Here is a 25,914-nt window from a genome sequence, read left to right as displayed (position 1 = left end):
ACCTTTGGAAATTTCAGTTAATTAGGAAACGCCAGAAAACAAACCAGCTACCAATACTGATATTTATTTCGATGCTTACCATACATTCTTGCTGAACTACAAATACGACAAGAAACGCAAGCATGTACATTTATTTGTTGATAAATTAAATGAAGCTCCCTCTACCAGAGAAAATCCTTAACGCTTGATTCACAGAAAAAGACTCCAATAAGGAAATTGCCTTCCTAGCGCCAAGCTCGTAAATCAGCTTGGATTGTTTCTGTAACTCAAGATCTTTAACCTGCAGCCATCCTGTTGTGCTCTAGGTGTTGACCATAGAAAACAAAGCAATTACAGGATTGTGGAATCAAGTATTACCGACACCAACATCAACTGAGGCTCTCACTCAGTGTCTCATTTGCAGATTTATGAGTTGCATGTTAGCGCTAACAGCCTGCGACAAGCTAAATATTAACATAATAATCTTCAGTGCTTCACAAAGTATGCATGGAGAGATGGCCGTCTGAAAGACAAGGGCTTGTAGACACAAGGCATCTTGCCAGTCTGTCCATGCAGAGATCTCCATGTTGGGCCTGCATCCACACGGCAAGTATCTAATTATGCCGCTAAACCTTCCTAGGCAGAATTTAAACGCCATGGAAGATCCCCTTGAGAGCAAGGGAAAGCATTTCAAATTGGATAAAATGCTTCAAGAATCTCCGTTTCACTAGCCCTCAGCAAAACGCAGACTCTACAGTGGCAGGTCCTTCCAAAATGTTACTGAAGAAATTTAACCCAACCTTGCACAAGCTCATGCCAATAGACTGATGCAGAAATCAGCTTCCAAGAGGAAGCCTTCAACTAAGGATCTAGTGCTGCAGGCCCTCTGCACCCCACAGGTCAAACCTCTCCCTGTCCAGCTGATTTCAACTCTCCCGGCAAAAATTCTAGAAAATTCACAATGTGTTAATGGTACAAAGGAAAAGGTTATGTCAGAGTACAAACCAGAGCTCTGTCTAATCATCATCTAACAGGCAGAGTCACGCACACAGCAAACAATGAACACAACACACGCTCATCCGGGAGAGAGCCGTCCTTGGCTGGCCCACAGCTCCTGACTCGCTGCCTGCTATCAGCATGGAAACAGGGACATAATACCAAAGGCTCCTTAATTCCTGCTGCTTTAGCTTTTAGTCACCCAAGGATATATGCTTTCCCTGGTGGTATGTATTTTTACTATCTCCTTCTCCAGTTGTTGTCCTCTCTTCCCCTCTTCTTTGAAATACGCAAGTTCAACTTAAAAAGCATTTGTTTAACACAGCTGAAACAAGATTTAACAGAATTATCAAGAACTGTGCACCGTGCCTCAGAAGCTGGCTGGAAATTCTGTGCATGTATTAGAAAGCAGCATAAAAACCCCAGAGGATAAAGGACAGCTGCCAGAATTGTTCTTTATCGCATTAAAGAGAAAAGGGGCACATACAAACAGTTACCGCTAGGGAATTACGGCCCAACAAAAGCCTGTCTGCCTCAATGGCCAGAGGCCACTGCTGCTGGTTCGAGATTCACTTTATCACGCGAATGAGAACAGCTCATGAGCGCAGGCTACCCCCCTTCATCCTACGAAGCATCGCCACGGCCAGAGATACCTCCTATACTAATAACAAAAATAATTATTTTCTTTCTTTCTGTATCTGTAATATATAAATAGATGATAGTTCATTTGTATTAAATGTAGCTAAATATATTTTACGAATAAGTTATTTGGAGAACATTTTTTCTAATTCAGCAAGTACTGTTATATCCAGTGAAGGAAATCTATAAGAATGGTCCTTTAAAGTACTCTAATTATCAAGCAGCCAATTATGGAAGTCTAAGTCAGTTTTTATGCTGCCAAGAGATCACTTTAGACACGGATCCACACTTTGCACCTGTTTAGAAGTGAAAATGCAGCTTCCCTTTTCTTCAGGTTCCTCTCCTCGCATACAAAACTCACCCCTCAGTGACCTCTGGAATCTTCCACTCAACACTGACAACTTAGAGCAAAACTGATTGGCACCGTACCAGCCAAACACTCTTCAACAGCAACCCTTAAACTAAACCAAAGCTCGAGTAACTTCCGCACCCGGTCTTAACTCAATCCTCATTAGTGCAACTCTGACACAAAACGTTCCTACAGGCAAACCCATTTGTAAACCAAGCAAGTGTAAAATGATTAAAAAAACCCCACACTGCATGGAAAAATCCCAAAGGATTAGTGTCAGAAAATATCTGGCAGCAAGAGATTGGAAAAAACATGAAGGCCTAACAAAAGAGAGTGGCTAACGCCAGTCATTTCGTTGGACGTTGTTAAAGTAGAATCGCTCCAGGAAGGTTGCTGTTGTTATTCAAGCTTTTCATCTCCTTCCTCCACATCTTTCAGGCTGAGCACTTCCAGCGTTCCTTTCCCTTTTGTCTCACTCCGGATCAGCTCATCAATCTCCCTGAAGCAGCCCGGGTCAATAAGGCACACCTGAAATATTTCACATTTCATCAGTCAAGCAATAATATTTAATTTTTATTAGCCCCCTTTCAAGGTGGCAGCGTTGGGTTAACAGTTGGACTCAATGATCTCAAAGCTCTTTTCTAACCTAAATGATTCTATGATTCTAAGGTCCAACACTAATTTTTGTTTAAAAAAATTACGGTTTAGTTACTGAGAAGGACTTTGCAGAGTTGACAAGCGATTTCTGTCACGTAATCTTTCCACAGAAGTTCTGCAGTTCCATTTACCCATGCTGGACATGTCCTTTGACAGTTGGGATTACTAGATTCTAATCTCCTCTCAGAAAGATTTTCACCAATACCAAATTTTGCTTTACCACATACTAGTTTTTAAAAACCTAATTAACCACTGTCAAAATACAGGCCTGACCCACCAAATAAATAAAAGTAACATGCCATACTTGCAGAGAAACTTATCAGTGTTGTGGAAGAGTCACTGCCAGGAGACATTACATTGTGCCTCTCTGCTTGAAGCACCAAACTCTGTGTAATAAAGGCTACTTCCAAGCTTTCATCACTAGAATTGTGTGAAATTAAAAACTACAAACTACACCTCTAATTCAGAATATCTGGTAAACTTGCAGGTTATCAAAACCACTTCCATATATTAATTAATCTTCTAGTAAACTGTACACGTGTAGTCAAATCAAGCAGGAAACCCAAGGACTGCTTTATCACTTACAATTTCCAGCTGCTCCTGGAAGTCTTCATTCTCAATAACTTTAATCAGTGGCTTGAGCTTCTCTTTCAGTTTCTTCCCCTCTTTTGCTGGAAGAATAAATCGCAGCCTCATGTGAGCACGTTCAATTTGCATGGTCTCCTTTAGCTGTCTGATCACTTCCAGTGCCTGTAACGGCATCAAGAAAGAGCGTTTACACACCTGCTTAAAAAACACCGCACAGATCAAAATTTCAAATCCTTTGCATTAGCTTCAGACACATTTCTCAGTACTGATCACTGCCACTCTGCTGCAGGGAGTTTGCTGTTAGGCTATTTTGATAGATTAATAAGAAAAGGCAGAGTTCTTGCAGTTTGAAATTACTTCAAATACTAAAAAAAACTGGCCGAAATACTGGTAAGTAGCAGTTGTACTGTAGAACACCAGAAACCCACGTGGCTCAGACACAAAGCCTGAGTTACTGCCTCAATTTAAAATAAGCCATAAAACTTTTATTTCTGTTCCAGGCATATCACTGTTGCTGCTTTAATGAGTTTCTTTCTTTCTCTCTTCCCTGAATGGTTAGAAAACAAAGTGCACAAGTTTCAGAGGCTGCTCATATCCAGCACTCAACTGCCCGCCAGCTGAGTAATCATTCCGCACGCTTTAGGCCACGGGGCTTTGTTGATCCCACTGTGACTGCTACCAGAGAAATTACACTTGAAGACAACACCTCTGAGCAGAAGCTGATTTTGCAAGAAAACTAACCTGCTGTTTTGTGCTCTTGTGTGGTTTGACGGAGTAGTGAATATCCTTCATGGCTCTTTCGATAAGGATTACTGTGTATGGCCTTTTCGTTTCAGGATTCACACATTTGTCAGCCACAATAGTCGCGATGTCTCTAAACATCTGCTCCAGCTGCGTGTGTCGTTCTTTGTCCGATACCTGCAGCTCCCCTTTTGACAAGATCTGCACAGTAAAAATCAAAAGAAAACAGTTAATAAACACCACATATTTGACTAAAGAGTGAAAACTCTAGTAACTTCGTTAAATTTAACAATTGCTTGAATGCTTTTGTTAGACGTGAAATGCAGAAAAACAATAATTATGACAGGCAACACTGGAAAGACTTCAGAGAAAAAAACCACCATCACCATCGAAACACTAAACTACAGAAAGAGAAGTGCAGATTTACTTGAATTCTCACCACCCACAACAAGTCCATAGTTCATACCTTAACAAGAAGGACTAAGAAATTAGATCCGTTCTTAAAATGTAATTGCATTGCCCCAAAAAAGCAACTGTCCTCTTCCTTTCCATGCATCCTTCAGAACATATCTTAGGTGGGAAACTCTTCAGTGCTGGTTAACCTTTTTTCCTTGTCCAAAGGCATCAGTGCATAGAGGCTGTATGTTACACAGCACACTCAGAACTCCGTTCAGCAAGAAGCAAATATAAAATTTAAGACCTACGCCACAGAGTTACCACTCTTTTCTACCCATTTCTAAACAAAAAACCCAATCCTTTTGGCACCTATTGGTGCTGGATTCTATGAAAACCTTCCAGTAAAGAAGCAACCTACCATGTCTGTGTGACTCTTACGTAAAACCTTTGGAAAGTTTTCTCCAAGCTTTTAAAAGGCAAAGTGGCTGAAACCTACCATCTTACAGATTTCCGTTTGGTCATCCGTCCCAAATGCTTTAACAAGATCTTCCTTCTTTGCCACCTGGCCTTTGGAAACATTGACAAACACCGTGTGTGTCTGCAGGACCTCATCGAGATCTTTCTCCCTAGAGATTAGGACAGGGTTAGAAAATCCACGAAGTCAGCAACACAAGAGTGCAAGAGATTTTAGCGAGGAGGAACAAAAGTCTGCCAAGGACTGAATCAGTGGTGCCTGGGAACTTCTATTGCGCTAATGTCACTCCCCAGGGAATGGATGAGGCACGGCACAGCGTCTGGGGCGCTCCCACACAGGACTCGCCATCCCTCCACGCTTCATAGCTGTACACCATGCAAGCTCTACGTCCGGACCCCATGCGGGTCTGCCCCTCCCTGATTCCATAGCCGGGCCCCACGCAGGTCTCCCCATCCCACGCTCCACGGATGAGCCCCACGCAGGTCTCCTCATTCTAGGCTCCACGGCCGGGCCCCACGCAAGTCTCCCCGTCCCGGGCTCCACGGCCGGGCCCCACGCGGGTCTCCCCGTCCCGGGCTCCACGGCCGGGCCCCACGCAAATCTTCCCTTCCCGGGCCCCACTCAGGTCTCCCCGTCCCGGGCTCCACAGCCGGGTCCCACGCGGGTCTCCCCCCACCACAATCAGGCTTCACACGGGCCTCTCCCTCACACTGTCCCGTCCCCCCAGCCCCGGCGGCGGCGGCGGCGACGACGACGACCCGGCACTCACGCTCCGCTGCGCCACCCCATGACCTTGTTGCGGTAGCAGGCGATCTCGAAGCGCTTGCCGCCGCGGCGCGCCCGCACCACGGCCACGTTGGTGAGGCGGATCTGGTTGGTGGGGGTGAAGATGGACATGGCGGCCGCCGCTCCTTCCCCGCCGCCGGGCGCGCGCGGGGCCAGGGGGGCGGGGTCGCCCCGCGATGCCTTCTCATTGGCCGCCGCAGCGCCCCGCCCGCCCCCCGTCGCGCCGGTGAAAACTGTCCGGGGGGAAACCGGGGCAGGCGGCAGGAAGGGGCGGGCGGTGGTGCGTGGTCTGAGGCGTGGGGTGCCGGGGAGTATTGGCGTCGGGGTCGGTCGGTGAGGGCCGGGGTGATGGCTGTGAGGGGGGAGCGTGTGCGCGCGCGGGGTAATGAGCGGGAGGGTGGTATGAGCCGTGAGGGGGGTATGTGTGGCGGTTATAGCCGTGAGGGGAGAGAGTGAGTGAGTGAGTGAGTGAGTGTGTGTGGGGATAATAACCCTGAGGGAGAGAGGGCGTATGTGGGAGTCGGGTCATAACCCTCAGGGTGTGTGTGTGTGTAATAACTCCGGGGGGGTGGGGGGGGTCCTGTGTGTGTGGCGGGGAATAATCCTCAGGGGCGTGTGTATGTAGAGTAATAACCCGGGGGGAGGGGTATGTGGGGGTTAAAAACCGTGAGGGGGGCTAATAACCGTGAAGGAGCTGGGGGGGTGTTTGTAGGATCTGTGACGGGGCAGGTAATAACCGTGAGGGTTGTGTGTGGCTAGTAACCATGGGGGGGGGTGTTAACCATGAGGGGCCCGTGGAGGGGAGGGGGGGGTAAGAGCTACGAGGGAGGTGTAGTGTGTGGGGGTGAGAATTGTGTTGGGAGGGTAAGAACCATGAGGGGGTAAGAACATGGGTGTAGGGGGTTAATAACTGTGTGTGTTGGGGTGTTTATAACTGTGAGGTGGTTACTGGGTGGGTGGGGGGATATGGGAGGCCTGTGTGACAGGGGTGGGGGCGAGTACAGATGAAGAATTAAATGGGGTGGGTGCAGGGGGCAGGCACTAGGGTGAGGGATGGGGGGAAGGTCCAGTGGGGCGTCAGGCCCGGGGGATGGGTGCCATGGGGTGATGGCAGGGGTGGGTACAGGGGGTGAGGAGCAGTGGGGTACCCAGGCTGCGGTGGGTTTGTGAAGCCCCCTTGAGGGGTGTTTGCTGCTTATGTGGGCCATCAGCACTGGGGTCCTGACACAATGGCAAGCACTCTCTGCTTTTTTTTTTTTTTGGGGGGGGGTGGGGTGTTCAGTGTTGCTGCTGGAGGGGTGACGAGGATCCCCTCCAGCTTTTGATCTGGTACTGTAAGTAACAGCCCAGGAGAAAAGTGAGATAACAAAGTTTCCAGCCTCTTGGAAGTACTCTGTTTCAGAAAGAATACAATACAATAGAGTATTTCAGTTGGAAGGGACCTGCAACGATCATCTAGTCCAACTGTGTGACCACTTCAGGGCTCACCAAAAGTTAAAGCAAGTTTTTAAGGGCATTGTCCAAATGCCTCTTCAACACTGACAGGCGTGGGGCTTGGATGATAAGGATCTGCTAACCTTCAGGATTTCCTCCCCCCAGAAGACTACTGCCTTACTACTAAATTAGAAATGAAGATTTTAATTTAGAAGATTAAGATTTTAATTTAGTTTCTGTGCTCTTCTCTGATATCTGCAAAAACAAGATCCAGGAGGGCTGTAAATAACAGTAGGAGGGTGTCATTTGTGTTTCTCTGTCAATAAGCGTCACAAACAAACCTTGTTTAAGCTTCTGAATGTTTCACATGAGATAAGTAATCACAGGCACCGTCATCGTGCAAGTGTGCTCCTGGCTACAACATTATGTTCTGAACCAACCTGAAATTCAGGGTACAGTCTCAGTTGTCCTGAATCAAACATCACCCTGAATTCTGAAAAAGCACTTTCAGTTGAATCTAGGTTTCAGTGTGGCCTTGACACTCTGGGTCAAAGCTCTCGTAACCAGAGTGGCGTTTAATGTGTACAAGCAAGGGTTCTGTTCTGCAGCAAGCTCTGTGGAGATGATTTCCCCCTTGAGATGGTGATTTTTAGCTGCAGAGATCTGCATGTGTAGGGTCTCTGGAAAACTAAGACCAGTACAATACAGTGGATGTTTCACAAGGGCTTTTTACTTTCAGATGCTTGCACAGCGCAAGTATTTTTCTGCTTTCCTTTATAACAGAACCTGGCTGCCCTATCTTAAGGAAAACCCAGAGTTTACGTATGACAGTCTAAAAAATTAGCTTGGGTATACAGATGAAACTCAGTTTACACACCTCTCAGGAGGTGAAGTCTCCATGATTCAACTGATTTAGCTAAAAGCTGTTTTCTTCAGAGACCGGGAATGTCATGAGTCTGTGGGTCCTGTATGATTATTTTCTTGTGTGCTTATTCTAAATTCATACTGTATGAATCTGATCTTGCTAGATCTGTGCTTTGTTCTAGATTTAAATGTCTCAATGGATACGTGGAACTTTTCCTATACTTGCTTGGTGTCCTTATGGCTGCACAGATTTTACATCTATTCTGTTGTTGCTTTTGGGATCAGCATTTGGATCATCATTCAGTTCTTCACCACCAAAACCAAAAAGAAGGTAACTGAACCCATAAGCACTTTTGTCTGAGAAGGCCCCAAAATCTGTGTGTGGAAGTGAGTAGTTGCAGGGTGAAGGTACCCCCTTGGTGCAGTGAAATGTGCTACTTCACTGTGAGCCCACCTAGGTGGTTGCAAATCCCAAATGTGCTCGTTTGATGGTTATAATCCTCAGTCTGGATTGTCTTATGTTGGTGGGTAATTAAACATCCTCGTTGCTCTGATATTAGAGCAGATGTCAGCTGAACTATTCTCACTTTGTTACTAAGGACGTGTCAGCCTGGGTTGCTCTGTTGCTTCAAGTAAATCCACTCTGCTTGTGCCCGGTGTTTCCAGTAAAGTTATTGATGAGGCTGGACTGGTTTTAGGTTGGGAGTGGGATTAGAACATTCAGAAAGTTAAAACCTCCGTGTGTGGGTGAGTAAATTTCTGCTGCACGATTTAGGAGGTTCTTAGGTTCAGCTGTGGATCCAGTTATCTCCCAGGTGTGTGAGATGAGTTTATTGTAGCATGGCCTAGTTCAGAGAAATAGTTACTTGTGTGTCTCTCGATGTGTGAGGAGCTAAAATGCTTTGACTGTTGCATTTGTGTGGTGCCGAGAGTCTGGTCATGGGATTTGTATTTTAAGTGTCCTTGGGATTTTCCCAAGGGGTTAAAATCACTTTGAATGAAACACCGCGCTCTTTTCCTAGGGTGAAAAATCCAATGGGAATCCAGCTGCTTCTGAAGGAATAAAAGACAAACTAGTAAATGGATATGCCACCCTGCAGGCAAAGGAGGTCTATGTCGCTGGGGTAAAGATTTTCTATGGGTCCCAGACGGGCACAGCAAAGGTATAAGTTACTTTCTTCATGTGCCTGAAGTTGATTTTAAATAATGTTTTGATTCAAGTATGTTGCTTGCCTTAGAAATACTACACTGAAAGTTCATCAGAAAGTTCATTAGAAGTCACTGCCTAACATGAAAGATAAGTGAAAACTATATAAAAAATAAATATTATTCTACTTACTTCATTTAAGTGGAACATACAGTAGAGACATTGATTATGAAACATAAAATTTATTCTTGCAATATACTTTTAATTTGCTAGCAGGTCTTGTTAGAGGGAACTGATGATTTAGATGCTTTATTTCTTAAAAAGAAATTTAATTTTTGTGCCTGTAAAATCATTAGTCATGAAAATTCATGTAACTCTCTTCTTTCAGCCAATGTACTTCACTTTTTAAATGTGAGGGATTATAGGTCCAGTGTCCAATTCTTGTGTGTCATTGTTCTTCCCATGGTGGGGGGCATCTCAGGATAGCAGGCTCCAACCTTAATATAGTTGGGTTGAAGTAATTTATAACTTTCTGCATTTCTTTTTTTTTTTTTTTTTCAGAAATTTGCCAAAAGTCTGGCTGAAGCAGTTATTTCCCTTAATTTGCCTGTGGAAGTCATTAGTATGGGGGATTATGATCCAGATGATTGTTTAGCAGAGGAGGTAGGTACTGTATAAACATGAATAGTAAATACAAGTTCTTCTTGGGATTGTGAAGGCTCTTTTCTTCTTTCTTGTATTTCTTTCTTGTTATCCTGGAAATCCCCAAAGCTGTGTGTTGAAAATTGCTTCCCTTCTTTCTATATAAGCAAATATGGCCCATCAGTCCTTGTCAGAAAGTACCTGAATTTTGAAAATTACTAGGAGGATCATGTAGAATATTTTGATACTGACGGTGATTTTGTTTGAGCTACTTCAAGTGGGAGTTAAGTGAGAGTGGCTGCACTGGGTCCCCCGATCTGTCTCTTAACAGTGTACACCTGGGGAAGGGTTCAAAACCGGAACAAGTAGATGGTGATACTTCTGCAGCCTTCGAAGACTTACAAGTTAAGCTTTTTGGGAGCTGTGTTTATATTGAGTAATCAGTGATGGATTTTTCTTCCATGAATATTGATAGTTGCTTGTTGAATCCATGGGAGACTTTATCGCTGCAAGAGTCTGTTCAAGACGCTGTTGATTGGGGTAGGGAGGGTAGGCGTCCAGTTGTGTTTTACCACCATGTCTCTGTTAGGTAGGGGAAGACAGCTCGATGTCCCTTGGCTAGTTTAAGATGGCTTTGCAGGGAGGAGGGCCATTCACCACCATTGGGTTTATTACCTGCAGCACCCACACCAAAGATTCTTAACCCACTTAGCAAAAATCTTGTCTTTGACTTCTTGCAACTGTCCATGTGTTCCAGCTGTCTTCCTGATGTAGAGTTCTGCAAACTGCAGTGATCTCTTCTGTTCTCTTCTCTTCATGTTTTCAGACAACCAGCAGGAACATTTGTGTGTTCTTGGTAGCTACGTACACAGATGGACAGCCGACTGAGAGTGCAGCCTGGTTCTGTAAGTGGTTAGGAGAGGCTGTGAATGACTTCCGCTTTGGGAAAACGTATCTGAAAGGCCTGAGATACGCTGTGTTTGGCCTGGGAAACTCAGTTTATGTTGATCATTACAACACAGTAAGTATCTCCGGTGCACATTTCTTTGATTTCAGTGTCTCTGAAAGGCTAAGCCTTCTTAAATGCTACAAAACCGAATGATACTGGTAGTTTGTGTGAGAATTGCAGTCACTGTGAGGACTTGATTAGAGACTGGGTTTAGGGCATAGGCAGTGCAGCTTTGAAGCAATTGTGCTGCCCTTTTAAGTGGGAAAGGAGTCCCGTAAGCACTGCATTAATCTGGGAGGTATGAGAATACATTTGGTAAATCCTTACTGCATTAATTTCCCAGCTTTGAAAGCTTTCTATCGGTGCATGAGGGTACAGTACTGTAAACCTTGCTGTCTTTTAGTCTAGGGCGCTTTTCTCTATCTTTTGTACTTTGCTGTATTGTGTGGGTTTTAGCTTTCTTTCCTGATGCAAAATATGATAACGTCTTAGCCTGGTAGTCAGATTCACCTCAGTCAGAAAAATGGCATGGCTTGTCCCCAGGTTGTTACGTTTGTATAGCTGGGGACACAAGAAACGTGTTACACATGTGGGCATTTTGACCAACAAGCATTGCATGAAGAAGCTTGTTCCCAGAGCTCATCTCTTATCACATCAGTGTGATAGCAGAGGTATTTTCAGATGTGAGCCTGGGATGTGTGGGTGGAATAATTACTAAAATGATCAAAAATACAGCACTGTTCACACATTAAGGAAAGGTATAAAATCAAAAAGTTTCTAGGGTAGAATACAGCTGCAGCTGGTATGCGAAGAATCCACTACATCTGCGATTCCCTATACAATATTGCTTGCAAAGCAACACGGGGGACAGAGCGGAATGGACCTTCCATGGCCCTGCCCTGTGATAATACAGCAGATATGGGAACGAGATGGTCCTATGGAACTGATAAACTGCATACTTGCTACCCTGAGCCAACAGTCTGTCGAATTTTGACGAAATGCTGTCCTTTGTGAGAACTTTGCTCATTATCATGTCATTATAATGCCAAAACACACCTCCATCCCAAAGGCTACCCGCCTCCAAGGTGCAACCACTCCTCCTTGAGTCTGCGGCCTGAATTTTTTGTAAACTCTACCTTTAAATGTGAAGCGAGAGAATTTTACACCAATCGTAATGAAGGTATTTATGACTAAAGTCACTCAAACTCCACCTTGAAGGTAAAAAATAGTATAAAAATAGCCCAAGAAAGGGGAGATATCAAGGAAGACACCCTCGTGAACAAGTCAGGGAGGACTCCATCACAGACTGCCTTTGACTTCTGGGACCAGTCGACAGGCTGAGCCTTTCTTCCCCCCCATAGGGCTGCCTTTGGGTAAGACTTAGACTATACCGAGGGCTTCCTCAGGAAACTTAGAAGTCTCTCTAGAGAGTCACTTTCCTATATTTATAGCCAGGCTGTATTCTTTATAACTTTATCGCGCGTCTGTATAGTTAACGAGACTTTTATTTGCACGTGCTTTGCAGACAGTGTATTTATCACCGGCAACCATAAGAACCTATATATCTGTTGTTTAAATAAACTGCACTGTTTAAGTAGCTAGTTATTCCGGTTTCTTATTGAACACAACCAAAGACTTGAGAGAGGCCGTGCTAGTTCATGAGCACGACTAGACTGAAGGTGCAGTCCACTGTTAGTGTATCCGGAATCGTAACAGTTTAATATATTAAATGCGACTGGACTGATAGTGCTGAATTGGGCATCCCTCAGAATTTAAACCTATCTGCACCTAGCCTCCCACCTCGGTGAGGAGTGTTAGAACGCAAGGGGGTTTATTTTCTGCCAAAACCGTTTTGCCCCTTAATGCAATAGTGTGATGGTGTTCAGGCTGACCTGTGGCCATGCTCTGAGTCAGCAGGTGAGAGGCAGTCCAGAGGTCCCTGCCATGCAGTGCTGTGCGGCTCACTAGCTCCGTTTCCAGGCTTGATCCTCACTTTCTTAACTGCCTGCTTTGTTTAACTTGGCTTCATTTAATTTGCTTCTGACTTTCATCCGGCCCTAGGTTGGAAGAAATATTGACAGGTGGCTGTGGATGCTCAGTGCCAGCCGTATCATGACTCGTGCCGAGGGGGACTGCAACGTGGCCCAGAGCAAGCATGGCAGCATTGAGGCCGACTTTGAAGCCTGGAAAGTCAAGTTCCTCAGTCGGCTCCAGGCGCTCTGCAGAGGGGAGAAGAAGCCCTGCAGTGGGAAGTGCAAGAAAGGGAAGTGCAAATCTTCAAGGAAGCAGAGCAAAGAGAGCTCAGATCATGAACACGGGGCATCAGAACATGAGAATACTGAGGTAGAGCCAAAATCCGCGTGGCCTTGTTTCTGGTTTAGTGCCCCTTGGAGCGCTATTTGACTTCTCTCCTCCCTCCTACAGCCCAGAGGGGTGCTGTGGGAGCTTGATACTTCCTTGTTGTGGAGCAGAGGGGGAAGAGGGATGAGATCCCGTGGTGGTTAACAGGTAGAATAAGCCATGCAAGAAGAAGGACCAAAGCATTAGTGATGGACCTAGGCTAGATAGCACTTATAGCATTTATATGATGCTATATATGCATATATTTATATGATGCAGTCTTCCTTCTGAATATGGCGAGGTATATGTTGTGACAGATGCTCCAGGGAGTCAGTCTGGGTTCTCATCAGAGCCTTTGCTTTGTCTCATGGCCAAGTGAAGCATTTAGTTCTCTGTGAGCGGTTAATCTGCTTCCGCTTCAACTTGTTGAAGCTTAGGTGCTTTGCCTGCATCCCAAGGTTTTTCCAAAGACAGTTGGGAGAGTGTTATCTGAGCAAGTCCTGTACTTCCTCTGAACGTGTCTGTAATCATCTGTGTGCCTTCTGGAGTGTTGACTGCAGGTTTTGAATAGAAATCCCCTCTCTTGCTCTACAATGCAAGACCCAGAGCTGCTATGGCACTTTAATCCTCCCTGCAAGCCATTTATTGTGGATTTGAAATGATTGCAATGGCCATATTGAATTTTGGAGGAAAATCGGGGCTTTTCTGGCTGAGTGAATTTGAGAGTGCTGTCCACTGCAGGAACAAGAGGACTAAATCTTGCTGTTACACCAGTGCTGCTGTTCTGTATCTTGGCTGTGTACAGAAAGGGAGATGAGTCTTCTGCTCTGTGAAGAGGTTGACTTGGAAAGCAGATCTCTCACTCCCTGTGCATTCAGAAGGGGGCACCTGCAGGAGTTAAAGGGTTTTAGGCTTCCAGACCGTTGTAGTATGCAGTGGGAGCTGGGCTCCTCTGTATTGCCTCTCGTGATCGGCTGGGCATGTGAGGAAAACAGAGCAATCTGGAGGCAGGATATCTGGACTGAGTTTCAGGCGGTCTGTGTGCTCTGAACTCTTAAAAATACACACTGATAAAAGCCCCAAGTTTAAATGCGTCTCATATACATTGTACAGGGTATTTGTAGACTATTCCTTGTTTTTCAGTAGTCTTGTTGATTTCGCTGGTTAGCATATATGAAGGTCTTATGTTTAACGTTCAGATACATTCCTTTTTTTTTTTTTCTCTCTGATCTCTTACCTAGGCAGAGGAGTTGTTTGAAACCAGTAGCGAGGAGGAGGCTGATGCTGAGGAAGCTGGAGGCACAAATGCTGTCGTCGATGTTGAAGATCTTGGCAATATCATGAGCCACATGAAGAAAGCAAAGGTACTGCTGTTAGAATGAGTATAGGACTGTCCGGTCTTTGTCACTGATCAGCTGAACTGACTAAAATATTACCTGCTGGATTTGAATCTGTAGGGTCTAGTTAAAGGGAGAATAAAATATGAGCTATTGGAGAACCTGTCCCAGAAGAACATACTTGGAGGTGTGTTGGATCTAGTTACGGGCTAACCGGCTTGTTCACCGAGCAAATGCTGCAATGGAAACCTATTATTTTCAGTCTGAGAAATAACTTCCACAGCTAACATTCAGATCTGAATGTATGTCTCTGCCACTGTGATTCGCAGTCTGGTGTCTAAACATGAATCCTGTTCCAGTATCTGCCCGTGGGTATGTCAGCTGAAATGCAGGCATGTGTTGTGCTGGTATGTTGTGATGGGGAGCAAAGCTGCAGGTGAAGTGGTAACACATTGCTGCAAGACCTTCCGTGCCTTGCTGGCTGCCGCCCTAAGGTGAGGTGCTATGCTGGCAGAGCAAGCCCGTGAGCTTGATCTAACCTGTGCTGAGGCTGTCAAGGACAATCGTAATTCCTGATTTATTTCAGGGTGTTACTATCCCTCTTTCTGTGCGGTTCTGTTCATGTTTCTTTTCTCGTGTTCAGTCTGCAAGCAGGAAACCAAACTCATTTATTTGGCTAGCACACAAAAAGGAGTGAGGATCTAAATAGCTGCTAGGCTAAGCCTTGGTGTGCTCCCCACACTTTGCTGGCCGGGCAGCTGGCAGTCGGGATGGGAAAGGTTGGCGCCAGGATGCACCTGTGATGTACTGTGTTGCCATCTGCGGACTCTTCTTTGTCCCTTTCCGTGGTGGTGTCTTTCCTCGTGAACCCTTGAGCTGCTATCCATCCCCCCTCAACAAGCCCACCTCTGTCTGCAATTACACCTTCCTTATCTTGCGTGCCTCTATGGTGTGGACTTCTCTGAGCCTTTTCCCAAAGCTTAACAATTTCCTCAGCAGTTTGAGCTGAGATGGCACCACTGGGCCGCAGCAACCCAGGCTGTGGATTATGGGAGGCTGCGTGCTTAGGAGGGAAGGGGGTTACAAGGGAAGCGTGGGGATCTGCGTTCATCACCTTGGGGAGGGGGAAGGAGGAGAACACTTCGGCTGCTTGTAACACTGACGCTAGGAGAGTGGCTCTGTGGACTTGGGGACAAGGCACACTGCTGTGTGGGTACTCCTGTCCCTGAGCTTGTATTGACTTGTGTGCTGCAGCTTGCAAGAGAAGGGTGGATGTACTGTTAAGCTTTCCTTTGGGAGGGAGAAAGAATGATCCTTTCTCCCTGTGTAACTGCTGCGAGGTGGTCCTCTTCCTCCTCTCCTGCATGTGCTCACCGCTAGAGGTCAGTGACTAAAAGGGAACTGCGTTTTCTGTAGCAGCCCTGCCCTGGGAGGTGATTTAGAGCAGGGAAGGGAGGTGGTGTTGTGCAGCAGTTTTATGAGAAATTAGGCATTGAGTTTTCACTGACTGACAAAATATGGCAACACCATGATCAAGGTGTAGTGTAAACCAGGAAAACAATGTATCACAGTCCAGTTTATGAATAAAAAGTGAGCACAGTAATAAAATACTTCTGCTCATAGCTTCTCGTGCCCATTGTTCTGGTAGCAAGCATGGCTGAAGTCACTATGGTATGGTTTTATACATAGGCAGTGAAAATTCATAGCTATCTACGATTTTGGCTGATGCATGATTCAAACAATTGACTGCTTTCTCCTTAGCTTTCTTGTTGCTGTGCTTGAGCAGTGAGAGGCCTGTACATTGTATGTACGAGTTAATACAGAAGTGTAAGTATCTGTGTAGATTAGGTTCTTGTGGCTCTGACCTAAGTAGCCTCTCTGATCTGAGCGGCAGCTTCTGTCTGAGCACAGATGCTCATCTGGAGTTGTAAGCTGTGGTTTTTTGATCTGCTGCCTTTTCCTCAGAGGAGGTGGCAAACAGTTGTTCTGCCGTGACAGCTGAATGCTGCCCTCTTGCCTCTGCAAATAGTTAAATCCTGAGAGTGCAAGTGTCGGTGTGGGACTGGAATTATACTTGTACTGTGCATGGAAGTGTGCTGGCCCTTTTGGATATGAGCTGTTGTCGGCTGATGAGACAGGAGGCCCTAAAACGTTGGATCAGCCTTTCTTGATTGCTGCTGCCACTGAACTGTGCTGCCATAGTCATGTCCCAGGTTTTTGGGTTAATTCTGAAACCTTGAACAATGTATTTCTCATTGCTGGCCCCTTTACTCCTGTTCTGCATGGTTGATGCATGTAGCTGCAATTTACGTTTCTGGTTTCATGCTCCTGTAACCAGAGCAGGTAATGGAGAAAGGGTCCTCAGCGGTGACTTCGATGTAAATCCTCAGCTCTCTTGAATGTGGTGTCGTTTCCAGAGCAATGGCAGGATATAGCTGTGTAAATATTTCCTGAGGAAGCCTGAACCTATGGCTATCCCTGTCATTAGCTGGGAGAAAGAATGACTTTGTCTCGGTGGTGAATCTCCTGGGGACTGTGCGCATTGCCTTGCAACAGGTTTATGCAAACGCTTGAATTGTAAAATGATCCCGTAGGTGCAGTTATTTACTATAACAAAAATAAATGCTGAAGACTTGATATCAAAGAGCAGGAAGATCTGCATTTATGAAAGTAATTTATCGTGACCAGACTCTCTTGCTCCCAGGCAGGAAGATTTAGTTGTTTAAATCCAGTGCATCTTGGTTAAGTCACATCCTCACTTTTGTGGCTATGAGTTTGTACAATGAGAAGTTTTCTTTTTCAAATGAGTTGTGTTGTCCCTTTCACCACTTCTTCTCTCGCAGAATGCCGAACTGTGTAAAATTGCAGTAATCCTTACCAACACAGGCAAACGCTTTGGGTTTTTGTAGCTGAACTATCCATATATAAGCTAGCAAGTTTGGAGAAAACTTGGGTTTTTCAGGGTTATATCACAGACACCTCTTCATATGCAGAGTTGCTTGGATTTGAAATGTGCTTAACAGTTTTTAGCATGGGTTTTGTCGATGTCAGTGTTGTGTATTAACCCCTCTGCATATGGGAGAGCGAAGAGCAGGTTCTGCCTTGTGCAGTATAGTTAATTTGAAACGTTTTCGGGTCCGTCTTTGATCTCCCTTGCAGGCATGTATTGCCTCTTGTGAGAATCACTAGCAGATAAGACAGATGTGCAGTGACAGACAGTCATAATTCCTTGTCCTGCCCTTTATGGGAAAGGCAGAGGGAGGCTGTGGAGGCGACTGTATCTAATAAATGTTTGCTCACATCTCTGCAGGTGATCTTAATTTAATTTTGTATCCATCTTCTGTTGCTTGACTTGATGGGAATCAAGGCTGAGTTTTGTTTTACAGCTTTTTTCTCCCCATATGCTGCAGTTTCATTGTGCTTTACAAGATACTGTCAAAGGGTTTGAGACAGGTACTGGATTCTTGCAGTCATTTGGGTTAGGCAGGTGGATTCAGGACTTCAAGGTGAATGCCAGAACCTCTCTTCCTGGTAGAGTTGTAGCTATTATGTACTCTCCCTTGGAAAAGAGATGGATTTTTAAAGAGCTGCTGAGGATAAAGGTACATGGTTCAAGGTGATGGTACGCTGAATCTGAGCACCAAAATTGGCACAGGGTTGGATGGCAACAGGATTGAAATATATTAAATGATGGTGTATACAAAGGCAAATTCCACACTTTGTTTACCGAATCTCATACTATATGGTGATAACTACTTCATAGCTGCAAAAATCCAGCCCTTTTTTCCTGAGGATTTAGATTTTTGGAACTAGTTGCAGGTGATACTTATTTGGGTCCTGAACTGGAATTAAACCTTTGCATCAGCACAGATAACGCTTAGGCTTTCACAAACCAAGTTGCTAGGCATGAAAAGCCCAACAGTGCATAATTCGACCATGGCCTGGAGGGCTGGGGAGGTCTGAGGCTGCTTCTCTCAGGTACCTGATGACCCAAGGCTGTGGTGCTGTGACGTACAGCTTAGGTGGGTTAAGGTCTGGGTTTTCTCTGCATTTACTACCCTTCCACCTGTTTATTTTTAGGCTGAGAACCTGTGCCTGTTCTCCAAATTGCTTTTAAGCAGCAGCAGAAGGCAGTGGTGGTTCTTAGGGGATTTAATAACTAAGCGAACTTTTACAATTGTGGCACGCTTTCCTTGTCCTCCAAAGTTACTCCCCCGAAATGCATGTATCAGATAAAATGTGAAATCTGATGGGTGTTTTTGTGGCCTGCAAAACTGCTATTAATCATAGGGACACCATTTCTTAATGTAGATTATCTCCCGCAGCTGGGAGATTGTGATAAACTGGAAAGGCAGATCAATCTCGACTTGTTCCCAGGGAATGAACTGGCTTTATTAACCTTCATATTTATAAACTGCAGGCATGAGTAATGGTAATAATAATATCCTAATTTTTTTTGGATGGGTTGCGAAGTAATCAAACAGGCATATTTTGTTGACACAACTTTGAGATTAATGTTCTTGTTTTCTAAAACAAGAAGTTTAATGATGCTGATAGTCAGATTTGCAATGTAAATACAGAGGAGGGGTGTGTGTGAGAGAGCACGACTGAGACCGGGTTTAGGGGAAACAACGTGTGTCCCAGAGACCACGTTCAAGAAGTTTCTGTTTACTTCTATGTCCGTTTGCCCCAGGAGAGGTTTCCTGATCCCCTTTGGCACTCTTCCCTAAAAAGTCATCCTACGTTAGCCATTTTACCACCTCTGGGACTGTAAATCACACTACTCGCAATGTTTCCCTAACAGCCTTTTGTGAGCATATGGCTGCTATGGAAGACCAGACCTTGCTGACGCTGGGTGAAGAAACTTCTAATGAAGTTGGCTGGAGTTTTATTTGAAATGGGAGAGTGAGTTTTAAGATTTATAAATTTAAGGTATAATGTTTGTAGACTAAGCCTTACTGCAGAAACTTTTAGAGCATGCAAGAATTGTTAGCTGTACTTTAGCTGAACTGAATAAGGCTGGGGTACTTAACTGTCAGATTTAGAAATGGCTAAAAATGATGTGCGCGTTTAGAGTTCACTGAAAACTTTCTCTGACATTTAATGGGTGAAAGATTCCTATAGGAAAAATGTGCTCTTATCTGCAACAGCTCGGTCTCTGGGCTAGATTTCGACCTCCGCTCCTCTGGCGCAGAATCCAGCATGATCCTACGTTTTAAAATAAGCTTTAAGAAATATCATTTAACTGCTTGGGGACTACTTCTAGCATTAAAGTCTGGATTTGTCACAGGGACGCTTCACCTTTCCCCTTTCCTATCTTCAAATCTCTCTTCTCTAAACCTTGGCTATTGAAAGAGGCTTGCCTTTTCCATGCAGGATTTGGGAGTACCCAAGGAAAAAGAGGGAAAAAAGAAAAAAATTACTTTAAAGATAACCTCTGGCTGGACATTCTGCCTTTGACATGTGGTATGATTCTGGCTTCCTTGACAAGCCTTTGTAAAGGGCTTTGAGATCTATGAATGAAGACTCTTATTGTTGCCCTGGGTGGTAGATCTGATATCCCCTGCTCTTCTTTAGTCTCTTGTAAATCAGTCAGTAAATGGGTAGTGAAGCAGAGCTGATACATACCAAAAAATTCTGGAAGTCTGAAGTCCCTCTGAGTATTTGGCTTCCTTTTTTTTTTTCTTTTTTTTTTTTTCTTTTTTGCAACCCTTTCTTGACCACATTTGTTGTTGGAGCTGATCAGGGTTTAGCCTGCAGCAGTCCAGCCCATCTGCTTCCTATTTCTCACAGACTTTGTGCTGCATTTCTCAGGTGTTTATTTTTTCTGTGCTTTTTTTTTTTTGAGGTTCTTGCCAGCCAAATAACACAGTTGAATAGAAGTACACAAATCAATGCACAGACAGTAATTATCTGCTGATGGCAATTACTGGGAGAAGCATGGAGGAAGCAGCCTGTTGAATTCGTTGCTGTATCTGAGGAGAGAGTAGCACAAGGCTGTCCTGTGGGAGAGCAGCATCTGTTGCCAAATAAATACATTGTTTGGATAAGGTGTTATGAGATAGAGTAAATGCGTCCATGTTCCACTAGACAAACGCTGCGGATCGGTCATTCAGCAGAGCAGCTGGCAGTGAGCCTGTCCACGCTGAGTCTCCAAGCAAACCTTATTTGCTGTGGCTGCCCAGCGGTCGGTATAGTTTGTAAGAGGCTCTCAACTGCAAATTTTGCATCTTCGAATTGCTCAGTGTCCTGCCCCTCTGTGTAGAGGGCAGCACCACTTATGGGCAGTGGGAGCTGCTTTTTCTTTCCTGTTACGAGCCACAATTTTGCTTCCTTTGCTGATACTTGGGCTGGCAAAGCAGGCAAAGTATCTACCCTGTTCACATCAGAGCTGAGATTCTGACATCTCTCTCTTGCTGTTGGTTGCAGAGGCTTGGCATGAGATGAGGACTGCGTTTTGCTAGGTGGTGTGTATATGCAGGTGTGATGGAGCCGCTCCTAAAAGCCTTCTCAACAGAAGAGCATGGCATAAGAGAATGGAAGTAGCGTTATCTCAGCTCTACAGGAGCAGCAGGACACTACAATGTGGCATTAAGTGGGTTTTGAATCGCACAGAGCACTTAAACATGTGCCAAACTATGCTGTAGATTTGTCATGTAATAGTGCGGTTAAGCTTTTGCATGAGAAAACGATGTTTCTTTTTGCCGCTGGCACGGCCGGACCCTCTGTGCCAGTGCTTCATGGCAAGGCAATCTGGGTCTATCTGTGCAAGTAAGTGATCCCTGTGTAGGGGGTCATTCTGACCCTGCTCACCTGGGCTGGTCATTCTGACCCTGCTCACCTGGGCTGGGCCCCTGTGATGATCAGCACTATCGAAACAACTACCAGTAGTTTTTTAAAAGAGGAGTGCTGTTATGTATCATCTACTGTAAGCAAGCACGCAGAAGAGACTCAGGTGTGAAGCACAAGGCTTTGCTGGAAAAGCAGCTTCTGTGGTTGTGTGCATGGAGCTGTGCTGCGTGTGCCTTGAGAGGATGAAGCACCAAGTCATTTCTGACTCTTCTTTTGCCTGTAATTTTGGAAAGTGGGGCTTTGGATCTCAAGGGATGCTCTGCAGGGCTCTTGGATATCTGTCTTGTTTTCCTAATTGACTAGTTTACATTATCTTACAGTCAATGAAGATGGATTATGGTAGAAACCAGGCAATTTCCTTTTGACTTTAATATTGTATTCTTATGATAATCTTGTGGCCTGTCATCTACTCATTCTGAAAAGCTGGACGATGCATATCATTGAACAGGCTACAGACCAAAACTGTTAATTTGGGTGCTTGGAAGACTTGTATGCAGCTCCTGTTCAGGGATGTACAGCTTGTCTGCTGCTCTCCGGTTAGCGCTGACTTCTGCTGATTATGAGCTTTGCACGTAGCCTTTGGCAAAATGGTCTTCCTGGGAAGACTGACCCAAGTGGGGAGTTGTGCTCAGGACTCTCGTGGTCCTAGGAAAAGCGTCTCTCTGCTCAACAGTCTCTACAACTCCCTGAAAGGAGGTTGTAGGGAGGTGGGGGTTGGTCTCTTCTCCCAAGTAACAGGCAAGAAGACAAGAGGAAACAGCCTCAAGTTGCGCCAGGGGAGGTTTAGACTGGATAATAGGAAAAAATTTTACACTGAAAGGGTTATCAAGCATTGGAACGGGCTGCCCAGGGAAGTGGTGGAGTCACCATCCCTGGAGATATTTAAAAGACGGATAAATGTAGTGCTTAGAGATACTGTTTAGTGATAATTTTTTTTTTCCGGAGTTAGGTTGATGGCTGGACTGGATGATCTTGAAGATCTCTTCCAACCTAGGCAGTTGTATGATTCTATAACCTGTGTTAACATTTTATGGCTTTACTGCATTACAAAAATTCTGCAGACGGGTGAAAGCTAAGGCAGATATGAGAACCGGCTGCTGCTTGCTGAGGTCTGAGTTGTGTCGGTGAACTGGATGCCTTCCGTTCTGTGGAAGGCATTCAGGGTTTCTAATACAAAATAGTTGTCTGCAGTCCAACCAGCTTTGTTGCTCACAAGGGCTGGCTTTTCCACAAGAGATGCTGCTACTGAGAAATACACCCCTAGTTGGTACTAGCTCAGATTGACTGGAGGCTTCTTCAAACACAGCAAATTACTGTAGAAGCAAAATTCATTGCACTTTCTTTTTTTTTTTTTTCTTTTTAAATGTGTGCATGGTGTTTTGACCACTTGAAAGATTGGAGTTGAAATGAAATGCCCTTTTAGTCCTAAACTGTAAGGAAAAGAAAGAAATGATGGAGTGGAAAAGTCAGAGCCATTTTAAAAAAAATAATCTGCAAAATATGGCAAGGTGTTGTGAAAGGATGTGTGCTGCACGCTCTGCATGTGAGAAAGCGGAATAGGCTGAAGTGGAAAATCTTACTGGTTTTAGGCTGGGCATTTCGGGACACTTGTTAAATCATGTTACCTGAATTTTAGTTCTGATTATTGTAGCACAGAGGAAAGGAATAAAAATGTGAATATATGGCCCAATTTTCAAGTATAAGCTAGTCACTTTTGGGTGGAGACAGACACATTTTTAGTTCTGATTCTCGTTTCCTTTGAAAATCAGTCTTCTGCATGGTGTGTCCAAGGAAGTTTCCCAAATGAAACAAATGTCGACAGACTCATGCAGCAGTATGTGAAATGGAGTTGTGGTTTAATGACACCTTGTAAAATCCTTCCCTACAGCAGAGCGTGGAAGTTATAGCGCAGTGAAGCAATCCTAACCCCCCCTGGAGCCATGCAGATGTATTTTTAGAGTTGCGATCTGGGAATTTTTTTTTGTCTTTGAGGATTCTGGCCAATGTTGAACCTACGAGAAAATGGACGTTGGTGGGATCGTTTATCCTTCCACATTTTCACAGAAGATGCACAGTGCCCTTTCAGACTGATTCAGTTGGATGGCAGCATAAGTCTTCTGTCATTACTTGTCTGCATGAGCTTGGGTTTTAAAATGATGTTGTATACGTCCAAAAAATCTCAGCGTTGACTTTTTAGACAAAAGGAAAAAAAAGATTGCCACTGTGGGGGCTGAGCTGCAGGTCTGTCTGAATAGCATCCTTCAGATGGCAGCTCAGCTAGTACCTGCTGCCTGAGAATAACGCGAGGGACCTTCTGTTATTCTGCAGCAGAGTAAGGTAGAAGTGAATAGAGACTTCCATCTAGCTTGTCATTGAACATTCACAAAGGTTTCTATTCTAGGAGAAAAAAAATAAATCTTGCCTTTGAGTGTGGTTTTTTTTTTTTCCTGTTTGGTTGTTTGTTTTTTCATTTACTTCTGGTTTCAGTCAGAACTTCTCAGGGGTTTTCCCCATTTCAGGGACACTTCTTGGAAATGCATGCCAAGATTTTTGCTTTTGATGAAGCCACCCCTTATTTCAGTAGTGGCAAGGTAATGGATTGCCACGTTCCCCATCTCTCAACTGTTGTGCTTTCCAGCCTCGTCTGCTTTTTGCTTCAGTTCAGGCTTTTGCGCTTAGCTGGGCAGCGATGTATGGGGTGGGCATGTAGCCTGTGATTATGTAGACTCTAGTAGCTATTTTTAATAAGATTTTCTTGCTGTTGGAGTGTTTGCTGGTTCACCGATTACTTGATCTAGGTTTCCAGCGTTCGTCTTGGTGCTCACTTGCAAATGCTCAAAGCCATTTTTATTGGTGACTGACAGCAGTTGGGTATCCTGCGTCGCTGTGAGATTGGCAGGGTGTTTCAGCCATGGACTGAGCAAATTGCAGTTCCGTCTCCGTTTGTTACGGTTGGGTTGTGACAGCCAGAGCTTTGTACCTGGGGCAGGAAGGTCCCCACGGTGCCCTAGCAGTCTTCTGCTCCTCTTCCTTGTGTTCAAAAGTATCTTTGTGGAAGCCAGTTCCCTGTCCTGTTCTTTTTTTTCATGTGTTTTAGTCTTGCAGGAAGGCAGTTTGTAAGGAAACGAGTGACGGGCTGCCTGATGTCTAATCAACTTTCAAAAAACCCCCACGTGGCTCTTCCCTGTGGTGGCATTGACAGCTGAGCCTGAACTGGGGGAAAAGTTGTCAGCTTTTCTCGCTGTCCTCTTGCCACTGGAGCCTTGCTTCAGAGCTCTGCTTGGTGTGAACTTTCACTCCTCATTCATGTAATTCATGAACTTTAATACTTCATTTAATGACTCCCCAGGGAAAGTTTTGCTAATATTTCTTGCTGCCAGGCAGTCTTTTCCTGATAGTCTTGCCAACATTTTCCCTTAACGCTGATTCTGTTAGTCCTGGCTCCAGCCCCTGATGTATTACTGTTTTCTTAATGTTTGTGCCTTTCATTTGTTAGAAGATCCTGGAGCCTTTTGACGGATGAGGCTGTAAATCATGACAAGGCCAGGGGTTCCCTTTTGTTTGACCACTGGGAGGTTAAGTAGGAAAGAAGTTTAGTCAAAACTGGGATATTTTTTTTTTGTGTCATTTTCCTTCTGGGAGTAAAAACTTCTTGGGGAGCATGGCAGGGTTTTTTTCAGTTTGTATGTTTTGTTTTTTTTTTTCCCCAGCCATGGCACATCAATAAGTTGAGCCAGGAGGCTAAAAATGCTAAATTAAGTTAATTTAGGGAATGCTTCTTTGCACGGAGTTTAGCTTTCCTCTTTTCTTCTGTTTTTCTCACCCCTGTAGTAGTAGTTTGGAGACCGTTTGATGTAATAAAATGGAAAACACGGGGGGATATCGGGCACCTTGACATCCTGGAGAGAGCACTTCAAAGAGGAGAAGCAGCGGTAGGATGTCCTGTTGGTCATATTTGGATGTGGCTGTGGATGAGTTTGGTAGGCATATTTTTAGGAAATCCTTTGAAACGCTTGAACTGTGATTTGTCACAGGGGCAGTGGCACCTCTGCCTTGGCACAGGGAATGCTGAGCCCTGTCTCATGTCTGTGCCCTGTCTCAATACTCTGTGCTCTTGACCCATCAAAAATGGGCTTCTGCCTGCCCAAAAAGTGTGTGCTGGCTGTTGTGCTGCCTGCATGGCAATAAAAGGGAAGAGATAAAGAGATTTTTTTTTTTTTTGCCTTCACCTGTAGAGGAGGTCATCCTAAGTCCTCACAGCTGTGGTTTGATTGCTTTTTTTCAGGTCTGCTTCAATGGCAGTAACAAAAAAAACCCCATCAGGCTGCAGCAGGAGCTGTGCTGAGCCTTGTGGTGCCAAGAAATTGGGGGGTACCCCTAGGTCTTCTCATCTGTGGGTCCTCTTCTTTGTGAACACAGACCAGAGGATGACTCTTCAGTTTTTTTTTCAGCAGTGAAGTATTTCAAGGGCAGGAAAAGCTGATTCTTGTCACTACTTGCTTGATTTGTTATGGAAAGACAGTAATTTGCCTTAGATTTACTACAGGGCTTTCTGCTAAATCACCAGAACTTGAGAAGTTTGCTCAGTGCAAAGTTAACTTTGTTCTCTCTGCTCAAACTCTAAATAATAGATATGAAAGGTTTATTAAGCAAATAAGTAAAACTCCCAGGGCTGTGAATTCTATTTCCCCGCAAGAAATATCTGAAGCCAATCACCTGCCAAACCGAACAAGTCAGGTATTG

The 25,914-nt window shown here is 44.7% G+C and overlaps 2 protein-coding genes across 6 annotated transcripts in view; one reads left to right on the top strand and one right to left on the bottom strand.

The window, feature by feature from the left end:
- Positions 1 to 48: 48 nt before the first annotated feature.
- On the bottom strand, positions 49 to 5,789 carry SBDS (SBDS ribosome maturation factor). The gene is made up of 5 exons (XM_074595316.1): positions 5,590 to 5,789; positions 4,842 to 4,971; positions 3,950 to 4,150; positions 3,206 to 3,370; positions 49 to 2,491 (listed from the first exon to the last, which is right to left on the bottom strand). Exons 1-5 carry the CDS (start codon positions 5,715 to 5,717, stop codon positions 2,363 to 2,365), a joined length of 753 nt encoding a protein of 250 aa, XP_074451417.1. The 5' UTR covers positions 5,718 to 5,789; the 3' UTR covers positions 49 to 2,362.
- Positions 5,790 to 5,851: 62 nt separating this feature from the next.
- The window catches only part of LOC141746528 (S-adenosyl-L-methionine-dependent tRNA 4-demethylwyosine synthase TYW1-like), a 119,913-nt gene continuing 99,850 nt past the window's right edge, over positions 5,852 to 25,914 (top strand). For 3 of the 5 annotated variants that reach the window (XM_074595182.1, XM_074595183.1, XM_074595184.1), the window contains exons 1-7: positions 5,887 to 5,939; positions 8,087 to 8,235; positions 8,927 to 9,067; positions 9,613 to 9,714; positions 10,520 to 10,714; positions 12,704 to 12,985; positions 14,224 to 14,346. In XM_074595182.1, the coding sequence (XP_074451283.1) occupies positions 8,101 to 8,235; positions 8,927 to 9,067; positions 9,613 to 9,714; positions 10,520 to 10,714; positions 12,704 to 12,985; positions 14,224 to 14,346 (978 nt within the window). In that variant the 5' untranslated portion in view covers positions 5,887 to 5,939; positions 8,087 to 8,100. Of the gene's footprint in view, positions 5,940 to 8,086; positions 8,236 to 8,926; positions 9,068 to 9,612; positions 9,715 to 10,519; positions 10,715 to 12,703; positions 12,986 to 14,223; positions 14,347 to 25,914 lie in introns of all 5 variants that reach the window. The other 2 variants (XM_074595181.1, XM_074595180.1) reach the window with 2 other exon arrangements.

The sequence above is a fragment of the Larus michahellis genome, chromosome 7 (genome assembly GCF_964199755.1).
Source record: "Larus michahellis chromosome 7, bLarMic1.1, whole genome shotgun sequence".
Lineage (NCBI taxonomy): Eukaryota > Metazoa > Chordata > Aves > Charadriiformes > Laridae > Larus > Larus michahellis.
The sequence above is the reverse complement of the archived record's forward strand: the minus strand, read 5'-3'. Positions and strand labels throughout refer to the sequence as shown.

Excerpts from the sequence above, each read along its gene's own strand:
- SBDS (XM_074595316.1), bottom strand. The coding sequence starts at position 5,717 with ATGTCCATCTTCACCCCCACCAACCAGATCCGCCTCACCAACGTGGCC. Across the intron at positions 4,151-4,841 it reads AAACGGAAATCTGTAAGATG|ATCTTGTCAAAAGGGGAGCT; the intron begins GTAGGTTTCAGC and ends TTTACTGTGCAG. Across the intron at positions 3,371-3,949 it reads ACAAGAGCACAAAACAGCAG|GCACTGGAAGTGATCAGACA; the intron begins GTTAGTTTTCTT and ends ATGCCGTTACAG.